Source organism: Monodelphis domestica, chromosome 4 (genome assembly GCF_027887165.1).
Source record: "Monodelphis domestica isolate mMonDom1 chromosome 4, mMonDom1.pri, whole genome shotgun sequence".
In the NCBI taxonomy this organism is placed as follows: domain Eukaryota; kingdom Metazoa; phylum Chordata; class Mammalia; order Didelphimorphia; family Didelphidae; genus Monodelphis; species Monodelphis domestica.
The window spans coordinates 40352299-40377170 of NC_077230.1; the positions used below are offsets into that span (position 1 = coordinate 40352299).

Here is a 24872-nt window from a genome sequence, read left to right on the forward strand (position 1 = left end):
ATCTAATAAAAGGGTTCATGTTCCCATGGATAAACAGAGCATAACATCTGGGTTTTGAGGAGACTATGCAACTACAATATATTGTTCCTGAATGATTTTTTAAAAAATTAGTAAACTCCTTCATATAACCTGACAGGGAAAACCTAGAGCACAAGAAGAGAGGGCAGCCAGGAAAGTCAGCAAGGAGCTTGGGTAAATAGGCTAGAAGATAGAAGCAGTATCTTGATTAGGAAAACTAAGGTAAGAGTGGAACTACCACAGTAGTTAAGCTGAAGGAGCCTTAGGAAAAATGGAAAACTATGGCAGTAACCTAACTAGGAAGAGTCAAATGCAGAGTTCTGAGCTAAAACACTGAATCTAGGTAAGAGAAGGTTAAAGAGAAGAGAAGGTTAAAAGCCAGGGGAAGGAGCCCAGAAAACTCAATGTCTAGGAACAAACAGGATCTGACCAACTAAATCAAAACTATAGAAGAAGGTTCAAATCTGGCTGTAGACCTTGGGCAAATCACTTAACCCCAATTGCCTCACCCATACCACTCTCTTCTGCCTTGGAACCAATACTTAGTATTGATTAAAGCTACCAGCAGCCTCATCATTTAATTTTAATTATTACAATGGTACAGTACAAAATTCAAGTTGTCAGGAATAGGAAATGTAGAATCAAACAAAATGACTTCTCATTTGTCAATTCTCTATCTGCACCCTGATTCTATGACCTCTCTGTAAGAAGATAGGGAGTATGTTTCATCAAGAATCCTCTAGAAGGGGACAGCTAGGTGACTCAGTGAATAGGGAACCAGACCTAGAGGGAGCTCCTGGGTTTGAATTTGGCCCCAGGCACTTCCCAGTTATGTGACCCTGGGCAAGTCACTTAACCCCCACTGAGTAGCCCTTACTTCCCTTCTGCCTTGGAACCAATACACAGTATTGATTCTAAGAGGGAGGAAGGGTTAAAAAAAAAAAAGAATCCTCTAGAAATATGCTTTGATTTTGTGTTGATGAACAGTTCTAATGTCTTTCAAAGTTGTTTTTCTAGACAGTAATCAATAGCACTTTCAAAACATTAATATATTGTGTTAAATGTGCAATTTGGAATTATTAAATCAATCAGTCCCTACTGGGTATGAAATGCAGTTTTCTACACATTTTCCTCATAAATACCACCAGGTTATATATGGCCTAGGTGCATGAAGAAAACCTGTGGCTGGTTTGGGTTTCCAGGAATTCCTAATGCTCTGAGAATACTCTGAAATCAAAGACTCCTTTATATGTAAGTATTTTTGATAAGCAGGTATTATTACTTTTAATTCTAAAAACCATGCTAGTTAAAAGGCAACTCTGAAATACCTGTCATTTTAAGTATATTGAGGAATAATTTCTAAGTGGTAAAAAAGTTATATTGCTATTTGCAAACAAGCTCAACACAATTACATCACCATGACAAGATAGCAAGATATAGTGACAAGAATAATGTATTTGGAGTCAGGAGACCAGGATTTAAATTCCAGCTCCTTTACTATCTATGTGACTTTCTGCAAAGTTTATCACCTCTTTAGGGCTAAGATTTCTCTTCTATAAAATAAGGAAGTTGTATTTAATGATCTACAAGTTCTCTTCTAGCTCTAAATCCCATGACTGGGATTTGGACTGTTTATATAAACTTAGAGGGGTATTTCATACACAGCTCTAGTTTTATATATTGTTTCTTTGTAGGAGGGATATTATACAAGATAGGTAACATATAATGCATGACAGAAAATGTTAAAGAAAGACCTAAGACTTTACAGTGTGATATTATGATTATGAATTAAGATACATAAGACAAAGATTTTTATAAACGGAAAGACATTACTTTTCAAATATCAGATAACTATATATAACTACATCTTTAATGCCATTTACCATTTATCCATTTTGTTCAATTTAATTTGTAATGACACCAATAGATAGATACCAGAAGAACTAAAGTAGGCTATTCTGTATTTTGTAACAAGAGTGGGAACTAAAAATATTTTATGCTTAGTCTTATTATTCTTATTACCCTTCACATTTACAATGTGCCATGAGAAAAGTTGCTATATTCCAAAGCTTTAATCAAAACCAAATAAAATCTCCTAAAGTCTAATAACTTGAGATTAGAATCACTTAAAATTTTTAAATATGATTTTAATCCAACTAACCTTTTCTTTCTTTAGAAATTCTTCTCTGAATTTATTAGTGGTAAATCCCCTTGAACCAGTAAAACGTAAGCGCTGGTACTTAGCTTGAACATACAAACCCTTCAGTACTAGGCCAGATTTATAATGGGGCTGGAATCTGCCATCTATCAAATTGCTCTGTAAAGGAAAAAAAAAGAAGAAATCAATTTTAAACTATTAGACCCATAATTATATTGTGTTAACATGATGATGGGCTAGACATCAAATGTGAAGTATGCAATATTTAAAAATATGTAACATCTATTTTCTCATGTTCAACAATTACTTTCACTTCAGGTTTAAAATACTTTTAGTCACTGCCCTGGCACAGTCATACTTTATTTCTAAACAGTAATGATTACAGAGCACTGAGGAATAGGATAATTTTTGATGTTGGGTACTTCAGATATTAAAGGAATTAACATAATTAAGCTAATGAGTTGATGCTTATTAAAGTTAGTTTAAAACAACTTACTAGGTTCTCTGCAAATTATTAAATTATTACACTTCAGTGGAGAGACTACCCAAATTTCAATCCTAACAAATATAAATAACCCACTGGAATATGAGCCTTATTATCTCAAAAGCTATGATTTTTATAAAACTCTATTATAGCTACACCTGGTTAAGCTGAAAAATACACATTTAACTTTTTATCTCTAAAAATAGTGACTCTGAAAACCCACTGTTTGTTTAAGAATACAGTGACTTTCCTATAAAAATGTCTAGTTGTTGATACCTAAATTTTCCAAATAAAATACTCATAATGAAAAAATATATTTTGTTAAGAAAGATAGTATAGTCAAATCATTTCCTGAGCTGTGATCCCCATATTGTCTACCTTAAAAAAAAAAAAAGGTCTCAATCTGTATCCTAAGTCCATGACCTCTCTGTTAGGAGGTTGAAAATCTGCGACATTATGAATTCAGTTGATTGTAGCTTTCCCCAAGCTATATTTTAACTACTTTATAAGCTTAATACCTTCCAGTTTCTTGGGGAAAAAACTATTAATAGTTTCTTACTATTACTTTATTACTAATACCTTATATTCTTACTAATTACTTATTACCCCATGCCTCTTCATTCCTGCCCATCTCAGATATATCAAATACTCGATCATACTTCCCAAACCACTCAAAACAAAGCAACATAAAACAAAATATTTATGGGAGGGAAACAATGCTTTGAAGACATATCATTTTCCCCACTAAAGTGAACCTACTTGATTAATTCACTTAAAGAAACTACAATAGGATCCTTTTAAATTGTGAATGGAGACAGTCTTCACCAAAGACTATGTGTCTTGAAGGTAATTTACATCCTGGGGCCTTGGTTGTTGTGTTTGGAAATTGCCTTTCCCTGACAAGCATTTCAAAACACTTCCTCCATTAGTCATTATTCCCTCATAAGCAGTTTATTCTCCTTTAGAATGTAAGATAGTTGAAACTTGGGATTACCTTTGCTTTTATATTTGTATTCCCAGCATTTACCAAAGTACTTGGCAAGGAACAAATGGGATTGCTATTCAATTCCCTAATTCATAACTCAATTTCTTCCTTCACCCAAGTTCGCCTAAAGGGATGTCCAATGTAAATCAAGGTAATGCCATTGGACTTTCTCCACTTTTAAAGTACTTCACAATTTGGCTCCAAATTATCTTTCTGGCTTTATATTTCACTTCCTTGTACAGAAGCAGTCTGGTCTATTCCTCAACTATGGAGCCTCCCTATCCCATTTCCAAGCCTTCCCATGGCCATCCTCTTTGCTTTGAAGGTCATCTTTGAAGACAGAATTCTGTAATAGATGTTCCTATTAGGATATTTATGGTATCAGAGAGGTGTTGGAGTGATAACACCAGGAAGTAAGCTAGAGGAAAGGCAAAGGTTTGCACTCCTTCCCCCCACTTCACTTCCTGTCCCTCTCTCAGTTGATTTTAACTGCGCTTCTCAATATGGTAAGTTATTAGAAGTTTCAAAGGACTAATCTCACACTGTAACTTTTCTAAAAGGGGTTTTATTCTTAATTTAGGGGAATTAAGAGAGGAGGGAGAGGGAAGAGAGAAGTTAAGGTCTCCCTAATCTCCAATAGGGTTCAATACAGGGAAATAAAGTTATTTGTCTGTGAGGGGATATTGCTGATAAACCAAAAAGGTACTTCAGAGCTAAGCTCCAATCTTTTCAATATTGAGTCAATGAGTAGCCAGGAATCCAGAGCAAGTCTGTCTCTCAGTTGATCTTTCCTCCCAGACAGCAGGAAGAAAAATCTCCCCCTCAGCTGCTGGTTTTCCCAACTGCCTTCTCATCAGATTCTATTGGAATCTTTCTTCCTTCTGGTTGATTGACAGTTCCTTCACAATGCCATTTCTTGCATTTGCTTGCCAGTATTTCTCTGGTGCAGTAATCTCTTTTTCACAATCCTCAGCTTTTTACCCTTTATTTTGTCCATACTCATTTCCATCATTCTGTTCTCCAGCTATCTCCATGCCATGCCTTGATGTGTATTACCAACCCTCTTCATACACCTGTTGGGCTTTTCCAGAAAAGGATATCATCATTAAAAGTGCCTTCGTCTCTCTGACTTTTCTCTCTGAAGCAAAATTCCTAGACAACCTTATGTTCAATCTTCTTCCCTTATTAGAATATGAGCTACTAGAAGACATGAATTCATATCTCATACAGTGAGATCTTAATAATGATTTTTCCACTCATTATTTCAAGATGCATCTCAAAGCACAATTTTTCATACCAAGTCTTTCATGATTCTCCCCAATGCTAAGTGCCCTTTGTACCTCAATTAGCCTTACTTTAACTCTTTTGTATTTTAAAAAATTCTCTGTATGCATATGTACCTTTCCCAATAGAATGCATGTTCCTTAAGAGTAGAGAATACTTATTACTGCACAGGAGTTGCTAATACTTCCCCCTCCCCCCCCCCCTCTTTTCTTAATAAAGGATTATTCACTGATTTTCAAGTAGTGGTACAAGAGCTTAAAATATAATTCTGCATGTCTTACCAATATGAATTTTTAAAATGTGATAAAAAATATACTTTTAAGTGTTTACCTTTCAAAGGTGAGCTTAATTCTGAAAAGTGAAAAGGACTAAACAAAAATCCCTCTTCCTTTCTCTTCTTTATGTAAGGAACAACATTAGATGGATAGCCAAAGAAGTATCCACCAAGATATTCAAAGGACAAGAGGAAGACCTCCAACATAATGGTCTGAAGGATTTAATAGAGTGTAGGCTCTCTTTGAGGCCAGGGAGTACTTCATTTTTATATTTCCCTCCACCTAACATAATGCCTTTCACAAAGAGGTTAATTAACAGATGTTTATTAAGAATTATACAGAATGAAAAGGTAAAAAGTAGTTGTCTGCGTGATCCAATAAAAGGATTTTTCAAAGTAATTCTTAAAATAGTGAGGTCAAACAAATAGAAATGGAGGTCATTAAACTGTACGTGAAGCTCTCTACAGCATATATGAGTGACTTAGAAAACTACATGTTCTCATTCCTTTTTTTTTTAATTAATGTATCAACACATTAAAATCAGATAGGAATTATATTATAATCTGATTCAGGCATTAGAACTAAGGAATACTGTGGACCATAAGTTTATCATTTCTGCCTTACAATATTCATATGAGGTAAAGCCACTAAAGTATTATTTCTAGGTTTCAGATTAGAGAATTGAGACTGAGAGATTAAGCTACTTGTTCAGGGTAATACAGTAAGTAACTATAAAATAATGAGGACTAGGACTTAATTCTCAAATGCCTTCCAAAAAATTTAATATCTAAAGACTAGGCATGCTTACAAAGGCACATAACCCTCACAAAATAATAATGGTTAATATTATTCTTTTTTCCCCTAATACTACCTATATAAAAAACCACCCAGCACTTCTGCTAACTTGTTGCTGTCACTGCTTCTTTTTTAAAAACTCTTCTGTCTTGGATTCAATACTGTGTATTGATTCCAAGGCAAAGAGCGGTAAGGACTAGGGCAATAAGTGACTTGCTTGGGGTCACAAAGCAAAGTATCTGAGGTCAAATTTGAACCCAGGACCTTCCATCTCTCAGCCATACCTTATTTCCTATAATGTGAATTACTTTTCTGTCATTGCCTTAAAACTATTACAGGAATGAAGGCATAAACAAAAAGAATAAGAAACAGAAATAACTTTTTGTACTTCTTTGTGTATTTTGGGAAAAAACAAAAGAGAATTTTAAAAGGAAGAAAAATATAGTTATAGCTTGTTTTATAGAATATGTGAATTCCAAAGCTTGTTGAAAAGAGAATTTCTGTAAATTGACTTTTGTTCTTGTTAGTTTCCATTATAAAATTAGATTGTGAGGGGGCTGGGTAGCTCAATGGATTGAGAGCCAAGACTAGAGATGGGAAGTCCTAGGTTCAAATCCGGACTCACACATTTCCTAGCTGTGTGACCCTGGGCAAGATTTGACTCCCAGTACCTAACCCTAATGGGTCTTCTGACTTGGAACCAATACACAATATGGATTCTAAGATGGAAGATAAGGGTTTAAAATAAAATAAAATTAGATCGTGTATGCATAGGAGCAAACTCTCAAATAGACTGTTGGCCAGGAAAAGGCTGAGGCAATGACTAATCAGAACACACTAGGCATATAGCATCATGGAAGGAGGAGGGAAGGAGAAAATTTTTGAATAATTTATAAAGAATAAATCAGAAGGTCTTCAGCTTTCAATACCTCATAATAGTCAGAGTGGTGTTTGGGAGAGTTATGAATTCAAGTCAGTCAATAAACATTAAACACCTACTCTGTGCCAGAACAAGTATACAAAGAAAGGCAAAAAACAGTCCCTTACTTCAAGGAGCTCATAGTTTAATTGGGGGAAACAATATACAGGCAACTATGTTCAAAAAAGATGCAGAGAGAAGACACAAGATTTAAGAGAGATTGGCAAAGACCTTCTAAAAAAGGCAGGATTTTATCAAGGAAAGCTGGAGTTGGAGATAAGGAGGGAGAGTAAAATGTTCTGCAAGCACAATTTCCCAGATGCCTTGTTTGAGGAATAGCAAGGTCAATGTGAATTGATCATAAAATATTTGTTGGGATATAAGCTATAAAATGGTGGAACTAATATAAGTAATGGTAAGCTATATAAAGGGTAGAGGAGTGCCTAGTATGAAGGGTTGTATGCCAAACAGGGGATTTTGGGGTGCCAGGAAGCCACTGGAGTTTACCGAGTAGGGGGGTGATACAGTTGGATCAGTGCTTTAGGAAAATCCCTTTGATTTTGCCAGGCTGACCAAACATCCTAACCTAACCCAAGACAGTAATAAGAAAGTCTGGATGGGGGAAAGGGTTTTTTTAGTGGATGAGTTCAGTATTAGACATATTAAGTTTTAGATGCCCAATGGGCATCTTTTTGCCAAGTTTGGAGTTGCCAAAGTTGCCAAGACTGTAGGTGAGTAGAGAGGTTAGGCCTGGATAAGGATATTTGAGAATCAGAAGCATAGCCAAGATACTGAATCCATACAAACTGATGAGATCATCAATTGAAACAGAATATATATAGCAAGAAAGATCACCCAAGGTTAGCAGGTGTGACCTGGATGGAAATCCAGCAAAGGAGACTGAGAGGAAGAGTCAGGTAGGAGAACAACCAGGAGAATGGCGTTCCAACAGACTGCAAAAAGATGAAGAACTTTGAGGACTGCTAATGAGGTTTTGCATAAACTTCATTTATTATAGATATGAGAAAGATTTTTTTAAGAGCGTAGACTGCTAAGCATTACACCATATTTAGGAGGCATCTCTTTCCCACAGAATATTGTTTATGTAAAAGCATTACCCAAAACATTTCTAGGGCTCCTCTACAAACCCAAACAACCCCAGGGGCCATAATTCACTCCCAAATATTCCACCTGCTGCTTGCATAAACAGCTTTCCTGAGGCTTTCAGCAAAACACCAGGGGTGTCTCTGTAAAAATTATCCATAGCTCCTTTCTCACTGGGTCAGACTGTAACATCTCATCAGAGGACTTAGAAAAGGGCTTTGAATTTGCACCACACACAGAAATAGTTGACATTAGTGAAATACTTTAATATTCACCAATCACTCTCTACACGATATTGTTGATGAAGTAAATAGTTTAAAATTTTCTCCTCTATTTGAAAAGATAAGGAAACAGTGGCTAAGAAAAAAAGGAATGCTTTAGAGGACTATGTGTCTAGAAATAGAGATTTTGGAGCTTCTCATTTTACAGATGAGGAAGCTGAGTCCCAAGGATGCTAAGTAATTTACTTGTAGTTACATAGCTATATATCAGCTGGAACACAAGCTCATTTCAGATCCAAAATCCAAAGTTCTCTAAACTGTATAATGCTGCCTTCAATTAATGAAGGAATGTTTCTGTGGGTAGTAGCAGTGGGTAAGTAACAGCCAAATCTATAATCATTTAATCAGGTTTTACCTATCTATAGACTAGTGCTTGTCAAATGCCAAATTTATGAGTTCTTGCCATAATTTCAAATTTCCTTTAAAACAACTGATAAACCTATGCCACTATAAAAATTAAGACATTTTATTTTACAAACATGAATGAACACTAAGTAATCTGAGGGACTTGAGTTTTCAAAATATGCTTAAATTAAATTCTTTCCATTTTGTTAGGGCTAACTATATGAGTAACAATGGAGGCTTTTGGTTTGCTATAGTTTCTATTGTAATTAATTTATAATATGCTCCAAACTTTCTGATTAGACAGAAATATACGGGAAGGAATCCTTTATTTTATGAATTCTCCCCACTTTGTTTTACAATGGAAGAACTATGCAATATTAAATCATTATATAGAATATTATGAAATTTTAAGCAAGTGCTCAAATAAGGAAAATGTTTTCTTAATTTTTGAAAAAATCTTTCAAAATCTCTATACAGAGAGGATGAGAAATCATTAAGAGCCATGGGTAGGCCTAAAAAAACAGTAAATGACTAAGAAATAAGTACATATTCTTGTGAACAAGTACAAACAACAGGAATCACCAGAGATTACAAATCCCATTAGTGCTGTACTTGTCAGCTAACAGAAATCATCACTCACATCATCCAGACGGCCAGATCTGTTCTAACATAAGACTTTCAGACAGCTTCTTTCCATTCTTGTCTGCCCCCTTCCAATGTTCCAACTGTCTTTGCACTTCCAACTATGAAAAACCCGGGATTGCAACTTAATCAAGACAGAGATAAGATACACACAATACCATAACTCACAAAAAGCAAGGAAAGAAAAATGATAAAATATGGGAACGGAATGTTCTGGTTAATTAAAAATATAAAAATTTCAGGAACTGTGCATTCAAGAGTGTACAGTAGATACTCCTACCAACAGAACAGGTTGTAATAGTCTTTATAATTTGGAAATGGTATGTATAAATTTCTATAGCTGAAAAAATTCATTATTGGTGCCCAATCATCAGGTGATGACTTTTATACTCAGTCAGTTTCATTCTTGAAATATGAATTGACTGGAAAAACCATCTATTACTAGTACTCTCCTATAGGTTTTGTTCATGAGAACCCAGAGTAATCATTGAGAAATATAGAACTTTAATATCAATTAAAACAATTTGATTAAAGGCAAGCTGCTACCAAGCAAAAATGGATCATTTTCAAATAATTCTAATAAAATATCTTTCAACATATACTGTACAGAAGATTATGTTGCAAAGGCGGAGTCAAGATTGTGGCCCAGAAGCAGCAGAAGTTCAGATCTCTGAATACCCTTCCTGAAAATCGAACCTAACAACAAGACAGAGCCAAGGAACCCTCCTGCTGGACTCAATTCAAAAAGGTACAATCCCCTCCTCCCCAAGCCAGAATCCGAGAACACTGGGGCTTAAGGGGAAGGCAGAAGGAAGGTCCCAGCAACCCCCCTTCCCACCTAGAGCGCTAATCCTCCAGTGGCAGCGGGAACCTCTAGACGGGCAAAGTTGTTGGTCTGAAGGGTGTACCTTGCGAGCAGGGCTGTGCCAGGCTCAAGAAGCGTTGAACACAGGTGGTGTGGAAGGAGCTGGAGAGGAGTGTAGAGTGGGCAGCCTGGTCACAGCGGCAGAGACCTTCCATATTGCTCCAGCCTTCCAGGAGGTTTTGGCCTCAGAGCACACCCAGCCCAACCCAGCTGAACTTAATCCCATCAAAAGCCTCCAGAGGACAGGGAAGCTCAAACTCCAACACCCCCTCCCCCACAGACTGCATCTAGAGATCTCCTGACAAAGCTCCAAGCAGGGAGACTGACAGAAACCCCCAAAACCAAAAAAAATGAGAGGATCAAGAGCACAGACAAATACGGGGAGCAAAGAAGGGTTAAATATGAGCAAACAACAGAAAAAGAAGAAAGAAATGACAGCTTCTGTATAGGCAACGATCTAAGAGCAAACGGAACAGAGGAGGGAAGCAATAAAAGAGAAATCCCAGTGAATTGGATACAGGCTTTGGAAGAACTCATAATGCAATTCAAAACACAACTAAGAGAGGCTGAAGACAATTGGGAAAAGAACTTAAAAACTAAGATAAGCCAAGTGGAAACAGAAAATAGTGTCTTGAAAGCCAAAATCAACCAGCTTGAAAATGAGGCAAAGGAGCTGAAAGATAAGGCAAAGGAGATGAGAGATGAGGCAGAGAGGATGAAAGATGACCTCCAAAGAAAATCAGACCAAAAGGAGAAGGATGACCAAAAAGCCAGGGATGAAATCCAGTCTTTAAGAACCAGAATAAAACTAGAATTAAGTGACCTCACAAGGCAGCAGGACACTATAACACAAAATGAAAAGAATGAAAAAATTGAGGAAAATATGAAGCATCTCATTCACAAAATGGAGGATTTGGAAAATTGTTCGGGGAGAGACAATTTAAGAATCATTGGTCTACCAGAAGACCATGACAAAAGAAAAAGCCTGGACATACAGGAAATTATTCAGGAAAACTGTCCCGATATCCTAGAACAAGAAGGGAAAATGGAGATTGAAAGAATCCACAGATCACCTCCTGTATTTAATCCCCAACAGACAACACCCAGGAATGTTATAGCCAAATTCAAAAACTATCAGACCAAAGAAAAGATATTACAAGCTGCCAAGAAGAAACTATTCAGATACCACGGAAACACAGTGAGGATAATGCAGGATCTGGCTGCATCCACACTGAAGGACCGAAAGGCATGGAATATGATATTCCGGAAAGCAAGGGAACTAGGTCTACAACCAAGAATCAACTACCCAGCAAAACTGACTATATTCTTACAGGGGAAAGTATGGTCATTCAACAAAATAGAAGAATTCCAAGAATTTGTAAAGAAAAGACCAGACCTGAACAGAAAATTTGATGCCCAAGCACAGAACTCGAGAGATTCATCAAAAGGTAATTTAAAAAGAGGGAAAAAAGAAAAACAAAACAAAACAAAAAAAAACCTTTTTTTTTCATACTCAATAAGTTAAAATGTTATGTATCCCTACAAGAAAAGAGGTCATTGGTAATTTAACAATTGTTATTATCACCTGGGTAGCTAGAAGAATTACACTTAGAGGGAATAGTGACAAACTGTATAGGATGAAATGACAAGACATAAATAGGAATACAGATATATGTATTCATAAATGCATATACATGTGTGTATATATATACATACACACATATATACAACTAGAGTTAAAAAAAGAGGTTAATACTAAAAGAAATGGGAAAAGAAACAAATGGGGGTGAATTTATATGTCACAAAGAAGCTCATGGCGGGAGGGGGGAAGAACATCAATACAATGGAAGGGTAAAGACGTTGGAGATAGGAAATACTCAACTCTTACCTGCATTGAAATTGACCCAAAGAGGGAAGAATAATCCAATCCATTGTGGCAGAGAATAGTTTGGCACCCTATAGGGGAGTAGAAGGGTAAAAAAAGGACTGGTGGGGAGGGAAGCAGTACAAGGGAGGGAGAGGGTTGGGGAGTAGTTTTAGAAAGACTGTAGAGAAAATAAGGGGGGGAATAAGAAATGAGGAAGGTAGAAAGGGAAGTAAAATAAGGGTGGGAACTAGGGGGATTTATTAAAAAACATTGGTACAGAAGGAAATAATGAAAGAAGAAAAGGCAGGACCAGGAGTAGAAATCAAAATGCTGGGAAATACACAGCTAGTAATCATAACTCTGAATGTGAATGGAATTAACTCACCCATAAAACCCAAGCGAATAGCAGAGTGGATTAGAATCCCCAAACCTACCATATGCTGTCTACAAGAAACACACATGAGGAAGGCAGATATGCAGAGGGTGAACGTAAGAGGATGGAGCCAAATTGTAGGTATTAAAATTGGCAATGAGGAGACCAAGTTGTCACTCTTTGTGGATGATATGATGATTTACTTAAAGAATTCTAGAGAATCAACCAAAAAGCTAGTAGAAATAATCAGCAACTTAGGCAAAGTTGCAGGATACAAAATAAACCCACATAAGTCATCAGTTTTTCTATATATCTCCAACTCATTTCAGCAGCAAGAATTAGAAAGAGAAATCCCATTCAAAATCACCTTAGACAATATAAAATACTTAGGAATCTATCTCCCGAGACAAACACAGGAAGTATATGAACACAACTACAAAATACTCTCCACACAATTAAAACTTGATCTAAATAATTGGAAAAACATTGATTGCTCGTGGGTGGGATGAGCTAACATATTAAAAATGACAATCCTACCCAAATTAATCTACTTATTTAGTGCCATACCCATTGAACTACCAAAAATTTTTTTTACTGAATCAGAAAAAAAAAACATAACAAAGTTCATTTGGAAGAACAAAAGATAAAGGATATCCAGGGAAATCATGAAAAAAAAATGCAAAGGAAGGAGGACTTGCAGTCCGAGATCTCAAACTATACTATAACACAGTGGTCATCAAAACAATTTGGTACTGGCTAAGAGACAGAAAAGAGGATTAGTGGAATAGACTTGGGATAAATGACCTCAGCAAGACAGTCTATGAAAAGCCCAAAGATCCCAGTTTTGGTGACCAAAACTCACTATTTGATAAAAACTGCTGGGAAAATTGGAAGACAGTGTGGGAGAGATTAGGTTTGGATCAATACCTCACACTCTACACCAAGATAAACTCAGAATGGGTAAATGACCTGAATATAAAGAAGGAAACCATAAGCAAATTAGGTGAACACAGAATAATATACATATCAGATCTTTGGGAAAGGAAAGACTTTAAAACCAAGCAAGAGCTAGAAAAAAATCACAAAATGTAAAATCAATAATTTTGATTACTTCAAATTAAAAAAGTTTCCTACAAACAAAACTAATGCATCTAAAATCAGAAGGGAAGCAACAAATTGGGAAACAATCTTCATTACAAAAACCTCTGACAAAGGTCTAATGACTCAAATTTATAAAGAGCTAAATGAATTGTACAGAAAATCAAGCCATTCTCCAATTGATAAATGGGCAAGGGACATGAACAGGCAGTTCTCAGCCAAAGAAATCAAAACTATTACTAAGCACATGAAAAAGTGTTCTAAATCTCTTATAATCAGAGAAATGCAAATCAAAACAACTCTGGGGTATCACCTCACACCTAGCAGAATGGCTAACATGACAGCAAAGGAAATTAATGAATGCTGGAAAGGATGTAGCAAAGTCAGGACATTAATGCACTGCTGGTGGAGCTGTGAACTGATCCAACCATTCTGGAGGGCAATTTGGAACTATGCCCAAAGGGCACTAAAAGACTGTCTGCCCTTTGATCCAGCTATAGCACTGCTGGGTTGGTACCCCAAAGAGATAATAAGGAAAATATGTACAAAACTATTCAGAGCTGTGCTCTTTGTGGTGGCAAAAAATTGGAAAATGAGGGGCTGCCCTTCAATTGGGAAATGGCTGAACAAATTGTAGTATATGTTGGTGATGGAATACTATTGTGCTCAAAGGAATAATAAAGTGGAGGAATTCAATGGGAACTGGAACAACCTCCAGGAATTGATGCAGAGTGAAAGGAGCAAAACCAGGAGAATATTGTACACAGAGACTGACACACTGTGGTACAATCGAATGTAATGGACTTCTCCTTTAGTGGCAATGCAGTGATCCTGAACAACTTGGAGGAATCTACAAGAAAAACCACTATCCACATTCAGAGGAAATACTGTGGGAGAAGAAACACTGAAGAAAAACAACTGCTTGAATACATGGATCGAAGGGATATGCTTGGGGAGGTAGACTCTAAATGAATATCCTAGTGCAAACATCAACAACATAGAAATAGGTTCTGATCAAGGACACAAGTAATACCCAATCAAATTGCGTGTTTGTTGCGGGCAGGGTGGGCAGAGGGGAGGGAGAGAAATAATGTAATTATTGTAACCAAGGAATAATGTTCTAAATTGACTAAATAACTAATTCAAGTGGGGGGAAAAAGATCATGTTGCATTTGGCAATTTTTATCTGTACTTCAAAGTCATCTTAAGATAATTTACTAAATATAAATAATACAGGTTCAAGGATCCTAAAAGATAAAATTTCCATTTGACTGGACATCACAACAAAGCACTTGTCACACATCAACACTGGAAATTAAACATGTATTCAGAAAACTTTACTAATAGAATAATTTCTGAAAACTGAAACTCAGTATAAACTTATAAGCAATACCTTAAATGGTCTTCTAAAGTTTCCTGGGTTTTGAAGATTGTCTCTAATTCCAAATGGTCTGTCATTAATGATGTCTTTTGTTTTTGAGGTATAATATGCATTCTGAATAGGAACAAAAAAAGCATAGGTACTGTACTGTGCTTTTTTTTTTTAAGTTCATTTTGACCTCAAACTATCTATTATAGCATATTTAGCATCTTAGAAACAAAAACAACAAAAATATGTATGCTTGCATCCACACAAATATATCCCACCCTCATCATGGCTATCACGAACTAGATTCCCCTTTAAATGGTAATATATCACCTAATAAATTTGGCATATTTCAAAAATGAAAAATATTTGATTATCACACAACCAGAACAGCAACAAAACTCTATGACTAATAACTCCAGATAAGGTTTTGATTTTCTTGAACAAAGGATAGTATAACTCATACAGTCAAATGTCCCAAATCTTTTGCAAATTTGACTGTAAGAAGAGAGTACTGTAATATGAGAAATAGAAGGAACCTCTATGACCATCTAGTCCACTCATAAAATAACACCTCATAATTAATTTATAGTGACTTTTTTAAATTCAAAAGTTATTTTCATAGCACACTAATAAAATAGTATACACTAAGGGGGGCATTCTTTGAGGAATGGCTAACAAATTATGGCATCTGAACATAAGGAATTCCTATTGTTTAATAAGAAATTCTAAAAATGATTGTTTTAGGGAAATCAGGATAGATTTATGTGAACTGATATAGAGGGAAGTGGGCAGAGCTGGAGGGTAAAAAATTAACAACGCTGTAAATAAAAAGAACTCTGAAAGAAATTAAGAACTCATTGCCCAATAACAAAGAATTAATAGTGGAGCACATCTAGCAGTTCCTATATTTAGTCTTTTTTGCAGAACACAAAATAGACTGCTGAAATTAATTTGAAAAAGTTTCTGATTAATATAAATATATAAAAATTTACAGTTACTGCAAATCCAAATAAAAACATCCCTTCCTTTCTGGCCACATAATGACTTAGCAAACAACAAATTAATATTTAATTGTTGTACTGAATTTTTATTTTATTAAACATTTTACATTTTAATCTAATTCAGCCCTGATTGGGAGTTTTGGACAGGTAATAGTTTGACAACTCTAACCTAGAAAGACCAACAAATTAAATAACCCAAGAAATCTTAATAAAGGCTTAACTAAATTTCTTCAGTCAACCCATGATTGCAATAAAGGACAGCCAAAAGTTGTTGACAAAGGAAGAAGGGTCTCTACCAGGAAAACCAGCACAAATGCAAGTACTATAATCAGAAATCTACTGTAATACTCTAAGAAAAAAAGGACAAGAAAAGAGAAAGAAAATAGATGATAAACCAGCATCCTTATTGGAGAAGCCTCTAGATAGAATGCAATGGCAAGGTCCTTATCAGGGATATTCAAATACAGAGTTCTGACCAGAGACACCAAAGTTTACCTGTATTCTGGAAACAGACACACTAAAGGAAACTGAAGTCAGCAACAGGCACCCAGGCTTGGTTAAAATAGGTTATGATTAAAACAACTAAGAGAATACAAGCAGGGAAAGCTTGAACATGGCAAAAAGTTACCCCTAAAGATGGTAAATCCCAGCAAAAGAATAAAATCCAGAACAATTTTATGACTACCTAGAAAACATGAAAAAAGTGTTTGTTTTTTTAAAACCCTTACCTTCCGTCTTAGAATCAATACCATGTATTGGTTCTAAGGAAGAAGAGTGGTAAGGGTTAGGCAATGGAGGTTAAGTGACTTGCCCAGGTTCACATAGCTAGGAAAGGTCTGAGGTTGGATTTGAACCTAGGACCTCCCATCTCTAGGCCTGGCTCTCATTCCATTGAGTCACCCAGTTGTCCCTTGAAAAAGTTTTTAATGAGTTCAATAAGAAAAAACTAGAAAGAACAATTTAAAATAGAAGATAGAAAAACTTACACAAATATACAACTCCTTGAAAACCAGAATAAACTAAATAGAACTCAATAGCTCTATGAGAGAACAAGAAATATAATAAAATCTGGAGTTTAAAAAAATACAAGGTATTTACCAAGAAAAACTGACCTGGAAATCTGGCCTCGAGACACTTCCTAGCCATGTGACCCTGGGCAAGTCACTTAACCTCCAAAGTTTAGCCCTTACCACTTTTCTGTCTTGGAACCAATACACAGTACTAATTCTAAAATAAAAGGTCAAGTAAAAAAACAAAAACAAAAACAAAAACAAAAAAACACACACCCGGAAAATAATTCTCATTTCCTAAACTCCAATTCAGGGAGGAAGAAGAATTACAAATGTGTCACATTTCAAGAAAAAAAATCATAAAAATTGCCTAGATTTATTATCAGAGAGCAAATGACAAAGTAAAGAATTGACAAGATTTCTAGGATTTCTTTTCAGGAGATCACAAGAGTCAAAAAACAAAGCTTCTAGGTCAAAAGAAACATTTCAAGTACCAAGAAGAAATAGTCAGGATGACCTAAGACCTGGAAGCTATTAATATAAAGGGGAAACAGAAAGAGCAAATATGTGTACTGTGTGCTAGGTACTGTGCTAATAAGTATTTTACAAATATTATCTCATTTAATCTTTACAATAACCCTGAGAGGTTGGCACTATTATGATCTTAAGGAAATTTAAGCCACACAGGTTAAGTGACTTGCCTGGGGTTACAACACCTAGTGTCTGAGGTCAGATTTAACTTGGGTCTTCCTGACTCACTAACATCTGGCTGCCTAAACATGATGAAGTAGCTTATTACATACTAACAGGGATAGAAAAGATAAGTGGCTCTTTGAAATCCTAATGATTTCAAGAGTTACCTAGAAAATTAAATGAGAGAGAAGGATTGGGGTGATACAAGTTTTGATGGTCTTGAAAGCAAAGAAAATGAAGATATGAAAGGAATCACCAAAGAAGAAATGAAAACCAGGGCATTTACTATGCCATACAATGAGACAGATTCTGAGAGGAATATACAAAAGTGGGAGGTGTAGGAGAAGGAATTATATGAATTTGAGTTTCATCTGAAAAAGAGAAAACAAAAGCATACGTACATAGTCTAGTATAGCAATAAACTGAGAAGAAGGCAGATAGGGAGAGAACAGACGGAGTATTAGAGAGGAAATAATTTACAAGTAAAAAACTTCAAATTCATGGGATGGATTATAAAGAGAAATTTTAAAAGAAAGAACATGAAAGAACAAGTAATCACAGGTCTGAACAAGAAAAGCAGATCACTAGCACTGATCATATTCCTTCTCTTTAGCCACCTTACTTTAAATGAGAATGGAAATAAAAAGATATGATGTGTAGAAGAACTACATTGTTAATGATCAGAACACAAATGGTTAAAACTAAAATAAAATAGGACAGCAGAATGGAATAGAAAAAAAGAATTATTACTGTTTATGCTGTTTAATATTGCTGTTTAAATTAAATACACTTGAAAAATAAAGACTAGCCGAGTTTAAAATAACAAATGGTGTAAGAAATTATGAAAAAGGGGGGACAGCTGGATAGCTTAGTGGATTGAGAGCCAGGCCTAGAGACAGGAGGTCCTAGGTTCAAATCTGGCCCCAGCTACTTCCCAGCTGTGTGATGCTGGGCAAGTCACTTAACCTCCATTGCCTAGCTCTTACCATTCTTCTGCCTTGGAACCAATACACAGTATTGATTACAAGATGGAAGGTAAGGGTTTTATTTTAAAATATATATATGAAAAAGGATTCAGAGAAATTTGACAAGACTTTTATGAAATGATATAGAGTGGAGGGAGCAGAAAATTTTATATAGCATTAGAAAGTAAACCAATTTTAAAAGACTCAAGAACTTTGATCAATGCAAAGACCAACCACGATGTAGAGGAGTAATGATGAACAAACTACCCATATCTCTTGATAGAGAGGTGAGGGTCTCAGGATATAAAATAAGGTACATTTTCAAATACTATCAAGATGTTGTTTGACCTTGTTTACATATTAGGAAGGCTTTGTTGAAGTTTTCTCCCTCCCCTCTTCCTCCATTGGCAATGTGGGGGAGAGAAAGGAAATGACAATGGTGTAGCCAAGAAAAATAAAAAAAAAAAAGAAAACTATAAAAAAGAAGTCATTGAAACAACTTTTTAACGTACAAGTGTAACAGTTAAAATTATAGTTGAAACTGAAAAAAAATCTAAATTTAAATGGTCGCCTAGGGAAATCCCAAATAATAAAATATCCAAGTCAGCTGCCAAATTTTTATGGTGATTTAATTACAACAGGAGGAAGAAAATATTAGAGGGAGAGAGAGAGAGAGAGAGAGAGGGAGAGAAGGAAAGGAGTTTAACTCAGAATTACTCTGGCTCAGGCTCAGCCAACGCAGAGCCAAGGCAGAGAAAGGGGTCAGTCCTTATCACTCATGTGACCAATCTGAAGGAAAGCAGTTTGTTTGCAGGGCTCCTCCAACCTCAAGCTCCAGAATCACACTGAACTCTAGCCCTCCTCACAGGAAGTCCCAAGAACTCCAGAGGCTATTCTCTACCTCGCTTCCTGCATCTCACATGTGCCAATGGCGGCTCAAGGTTGACTTAGGACCACCCAGAGGTCTGTCCTTTTTTTTGTATATGTCTGTTGTAGGCCATTTTCTCAAATAATTAAATCTTGAGTTTGATGCAGCCCTTCCTAATCTTGTTACACTGAGTAGGGTAGAGAATATGGGTTTCCAAGACCTGATTCTGTTATTCCAAGTATCTCTATTGTTATTGATCAGGAAATAGCTAAATCAGATCTCCTAAAGAATGATCTGATTAGGGTGGAATAGTTTGAATCAATAACTGATATATACACTGAAAAAAATGGTATCCAAATGTTCAATCTATTTTACTGAATTAGGGAAAACCATTAACAAAGTTCATTTGGAAGAATAAAGGATCAAGGATATCCAGAGAAATAATGAAAAAAAAAACAAAGGAAGGTGGACTTGCAGTCCCAGATCTCAAACTATATTACAAAGCAGTGGTCATCAAAACAATTTGGTACTGGCTAAGAGACAGAAAGGAGGATCAGTGGAATACACTTGGGGTAAATGACCTCAGCAAGACAGTCTATGACAAACCCAAAGACCCCGGCTTTTGGGACAAAAACCCACTATTTGATAAAAACTGCTGGGAAAACTGGAAGACAGTGTGGGGAGAGATTAGGTTTGGATCAACACCTCACACCCTACACCAAAATAAACTCAGAATGGGTGAATGACTTGAACATAGAGAAGGAAACTATAAGTAAATTAAGTGAACACAGAATAGTATACATATCAGACCTTTGGGAGGGGAAAGATTTTAAATCAAGCAAAACTTAGAGTCACAAAATATAAAATCAATAATTTTGACTACATCAAATTAAAAAGTTTTTGTACAAACAAAACCAATGCAACTAAAGTCAGAAGGGAAGCAACAAATTGGGAAATGATCTTCATAAAAACTTCTGACAAAGGTCTAATGACTCAAATTTATAAAGAGCTAAATGAATTGTACAGAAAATCAAGCCATTCTCCAATTGATAAATGGGCAAGGGACATGAACAGGCAGTTCTCAGCCAAAGAAATCAAAACTATTAATAAGCACATGAAAAAGTGTTCTCCATCTCTTATAATCAGAGAGATGCAAATCAAAACAACTCTGAAGTATCACCTCACACCTAGCAGATTGGTCAACATGACAGCAAAGAAAATAATGAATGCTGGAGGGGATGTGGCAAAGTGGGGGACATTAATGCATTGCTGGTGGAGTTGTGAATTGATCCAACCATTCTGGAGGGCAATTTGGAACTATGCCCAAAGGGCACTAAAAGACTGTCTGCCCTTTGATCCAGCCATAGCACTGCTGGGTTTGTACCCCAAAGAGATAATAAGGAAAAAGACTTGTACAAAAATATTCATAGCCGCAATCTTTGTGGTGGCCAAAAATTGGAAAATGAGGGGATGCCCTTCAATTGGGGAATGGCTGAACAAATTGTGGTATATGTTGGTGATGGAATACTATTGTGCTCAAAGGAATAATAAAGTGGAGGAATTCCATGGGACCTGGAACAACCTCCAGGAATTGATGCAGAATGAGAGGAGCAGAACCAGGAGAACATTGTACACAGAGACTGATACACTGTGGTACAATCAAATATTCTCCTTTAGTGTCAATGCAGTGATCCTAAACAACTTGGAGGAATCTACAAGAAAAACCACTATCCATATTCAGAGGAAAAACTGTGGGAGTAGAAACACAGAGAAAAACAACTACTTGAATACATGGGTTGAAGGGGATATGATTGGGGATGTAGACTCTAAATGAACATCCTAATTCAACCAACAACATGGAAATAGGTTCTGATCAAGGACACAAGTAATACCCAATGAAATTGTTCATCCGCTGTGGGATGGGTGGGTGGAGGGGAGGGAGGGAAAGAATGTGATTATTGTAAACAAGGAATACTGTTCTAAATTGACTAAATAAATTAATTTAAAAAAAAAAGAGAACCACAAGAAATAAAATGGATACTTTTGATGACATAAGATTGGAAGGCTTTTGAACAAATGAAATTTATGGAGTTAGAATTATAATGTTAAATGGGGGAAAAATCATTGCATCAAGTAAAAGTCTGATATCCAAATTATATAGAAGGGACTCCCTGGAAAAACTAGAAAACAATTTGGGTAGAATTTGTTAATATTTCACACTGAAAGTCTTCAACACAATGACCAACCAATTCTAAAGAACTCATGATGAAACATGCTATCCATCTAGAGAAAAAGAAGTGGTGGATTCTGAGCACAGATCAAAACATATTTTTTTCTCACCCCCCCTTATATTGGGCATAGCTAATTTGGGGGAGGGGGACAGGTAAGGAAGGGGGCAATTAGAAAAAAAAATAAATACTGATAATAAATTAATTTTTTTATTTTTATAAAAAAGAGTAACAATACAACACTGTTGCTGGGGCTGTGAATTAGTCAAATTATTGTAAATAATAATTTGCAATCATGGAAAAAATTAATTATTAAAAAGTTAGGTTCCATATACATTAGAATATTTATGCCAGTACTTTCCTTGTAGTAGCAAAAAACTGGAATCAAGACAGATGCCTATGGATTTGAGAATGGCTTAAAAAATGGTACTTAAATGTAATGCAATAATTTCTATGATAAAAAATTAATATGATGAATACAGAAGTATAGGAACTTACGTAAATTGAGGGGAAGCAAAATGAATTAGGTAAACAAGATGTACAATAAAAACAAAACTGAATGTTGGAAAATCACATGACCTAGGTGGCTAAATGGATAGAGTATCAGGTCTGGAGACAGGTGGTCCTGGGTTCAAATATGACTTTAGATACTTCCTAGCTGGGCCCCAATCACCTAGTCCTTTCTGTTTCATATCTGATACTTAGTATCAATTCTAAAACAGAAAAATAAGGGTTTAATAGAAAAAAAGTTAAAACTTGGCCCCAAATCAACAATGAAAAGACAGTTCCTATCCTTCACTGAAAGGATAGGTTAAGAAGTGCCAGGACAATTATGAGTATGGAATAGTGTTGGTTAGTTTTGCTGAATCATTTTTCATTATTTCTTATGAGATGGAATTTTTAAAATGCAGTTTTACTTTGTAAAATTCACCAACCACAATGATTCAATTTTTAAATAAGTTAGTACTATGTAAAATTTTTTAACATTTACTACCTCTCGAAGAGAAAAAACCAGAAGCAACTTTCATAATGTTTGTTAACCAGAGGGTGCTAGGTGGCTCTATGGGGAGGGAGGTAGCCCTGGAATCAGGAGGATTTAAGATTCAAATCTGGCTTCAGACACATCCTAGCCATGTGACCCTGGGCAAGTCATTTAATCCCATTTTCCTAGCCCTTATCTTTTTGTTTGAGGTATTACTATGACAGAAAATAAGGGTTTAAAAAAAGTCTGCTAACTCAAATAAGACTTTACACATTGTGTGAAGTAGGAAAAGAAAAATATTTAAAATAAACATTTTAATAGAAACAATAATTTCATTAATGAGAATGACAATGAAGTAAAATTCATTAGGAACAGCTAAAGTAGTATACTTAGGGGAAAATTTATATCTCTGAAGGCTTACATCAATAGAGAAAAGGCAAATCAATGAATTGGACAAGCAACTAAAAAAAACCTAGAAATAGAACAAATTCAAAATCCCCAAGAAATCCTAAAAATTAAGGATAAATTAATAAAATTGAAAGTAAGAACCATTCAATCAATAAATATAACTAGGAGATGGTTTTATGGTTAAAAAAACACAAATAAAATAAAGCATTGATTAAAAAAATAAAAACAATCAAATAATCAATAAAAAAAACCAATGAAGAGGAAATTAAAGCAAACATTAGGATTTTTTGGTCCAATTTTATGCCAATAAATCCGACAATCTTTTTTTTTTTTTTTGCATTTCAGGCAGCATCTTTTAATTTTTTTTTAATTTGGAAAATTTCATTTAATTAATTAATATTTTTCCATGATTACAAGATTCATGTTCTTTCCCTCCCCTCCCCCCCTTCCCATAACGGACACGCAATTCCACTGGGTTTTACATATGTCACTGATCAAGAGCTATTTCCATATTATTGATATTTGCACCAGGGGGATCATTTAGAGTCTACGTCCCCAATCATATCCCATCAACCCATGTGATCAAGCAGTTGTTTTTCTTCTGTGTTTCTACTCCCACAGTTCTTCCTCTGAATGTGAATAGTGTTCTTTCTCATAGGTCCCTCAGAATTGTCCTGGATCATTGCATTGCTGCTAGTAGAGAAGTCCATTACATTCGATTGTACCACAGTGTATCAGTCTCTGTGTACAATGTTCTCCTGGTTCTGCTCCTTTCACTCTGCATCAATTCCTGGAGGTCATTCCAGTTCACATGGAATTCCTCTAGTTCATTATTCCTTTGAGCACAATAGTATTCCATTACCAACAGATACCACAACTTGTTCAGTCATTCCCCAATTGAAGTGCATCCCCTCATTTTCCAATTTTTTGCTACCACAAAGAGTGCGGCTATAAATATTTTTGTGCAAGTCTTTTTCCTTATGATCTCTTTGGGGTATTAGCCCAGCAGTGGTATGGTAAATCTGAGAATCTAAATGAAATAGATGAATACTTATGAAAATAAAAGTTGCTCAGAGGGAAGAAGAAATAGAATAGTTAAATAATCTCATCTCAGAAAAAGAAAATGAACAAACCATCCATGAACTCCCTAAGAAAAAAATTCCCAGGGCCAGATGGATTCACGAGTGAATTTTATTAAACATTTAAAGAACAATTAATACCAAAACTATGTAAACTATTTGGGAAAATAGGCAGAGAAGGAACCCTATCAAATTTTTTTTTATGACCCACATATGTTACCTAAGCCAGGAAGAGCAAAAACAGAGAAAGAAAATTATGGACCAATTTCATTAATGAATATAGATAGATGCAAAATTTTTAAATAAAAATACTAGCAAGGAGTCTACAGCAATATATCACAAAGATCATTCACTATGACCAGGAAGGATCTAATTTATAGCAGCAATGCAGAGTTGGTTTAATAGTAGGAAAACTATCAGCATAATTGGCCACATCAGTAACCAAACTAACTGAAATCACATGATTATTTCAATAGATGCAGAAAAAGCCTTCAATAAAATATACCATCAATTCCTATTAAAAACATCCATAGGTATAAATGGCTCATTCCTTAAAATAAGTAGCATCTACCTAAAACCTTCAGTAAGTATCATCTGTAATGGGGAAAGTTAGATGCCATCCCAATAAGATCAGGAGTGAAGCAAGGATGCCCATTATCACCTCTATTATTTAATATTGTACTAGAAATGCTAGCTGTAGTAACTACAGAAGAAAAAGAAATTGAAGGAATTAAAGCAGGCAATGAGGAAACTAAACTAGCATTCTTTGTAGATGA

General features: G+C 35.5%; 1 protein-coding gene across 25 annotated transcripts in view; it reads right to left on the minus strand.

Annotated features, from left to right (window-relative positions):
- The window catches only part of BCLAF3 (BCLAF1 and THRAP3 family member 3), an 89874-nt gene that overhangs the window by 11235 nt on the left and 53767 nt on the right, over positions 1-24872 (minus strand). For 15 of the 25 annotated variants that reach the window (XM_056793313.1, XM_007493457.3, XM_007493458.2 and 12 more), the window contains 2 exons: positions 14887-14988; positions 2180-2335 (listed from right to left, as the gene is read on the minus strand). In XM_056793313.1, coding sequence (XP_056649291.1) covers positions 2180-2335; positions 14887-14988 — 258 coding nt within the window. Of the gene's footprint in view, positions 1-2179; positions 2336-4646; positions 4727-14886; positions 14989-24872 lie in introns of those variants that run through there. The other 10 variants (XM_056793317.1, XM_007493467.3, XM_056793320.1 and 7 more) reach the window with 4 other exon arrangements.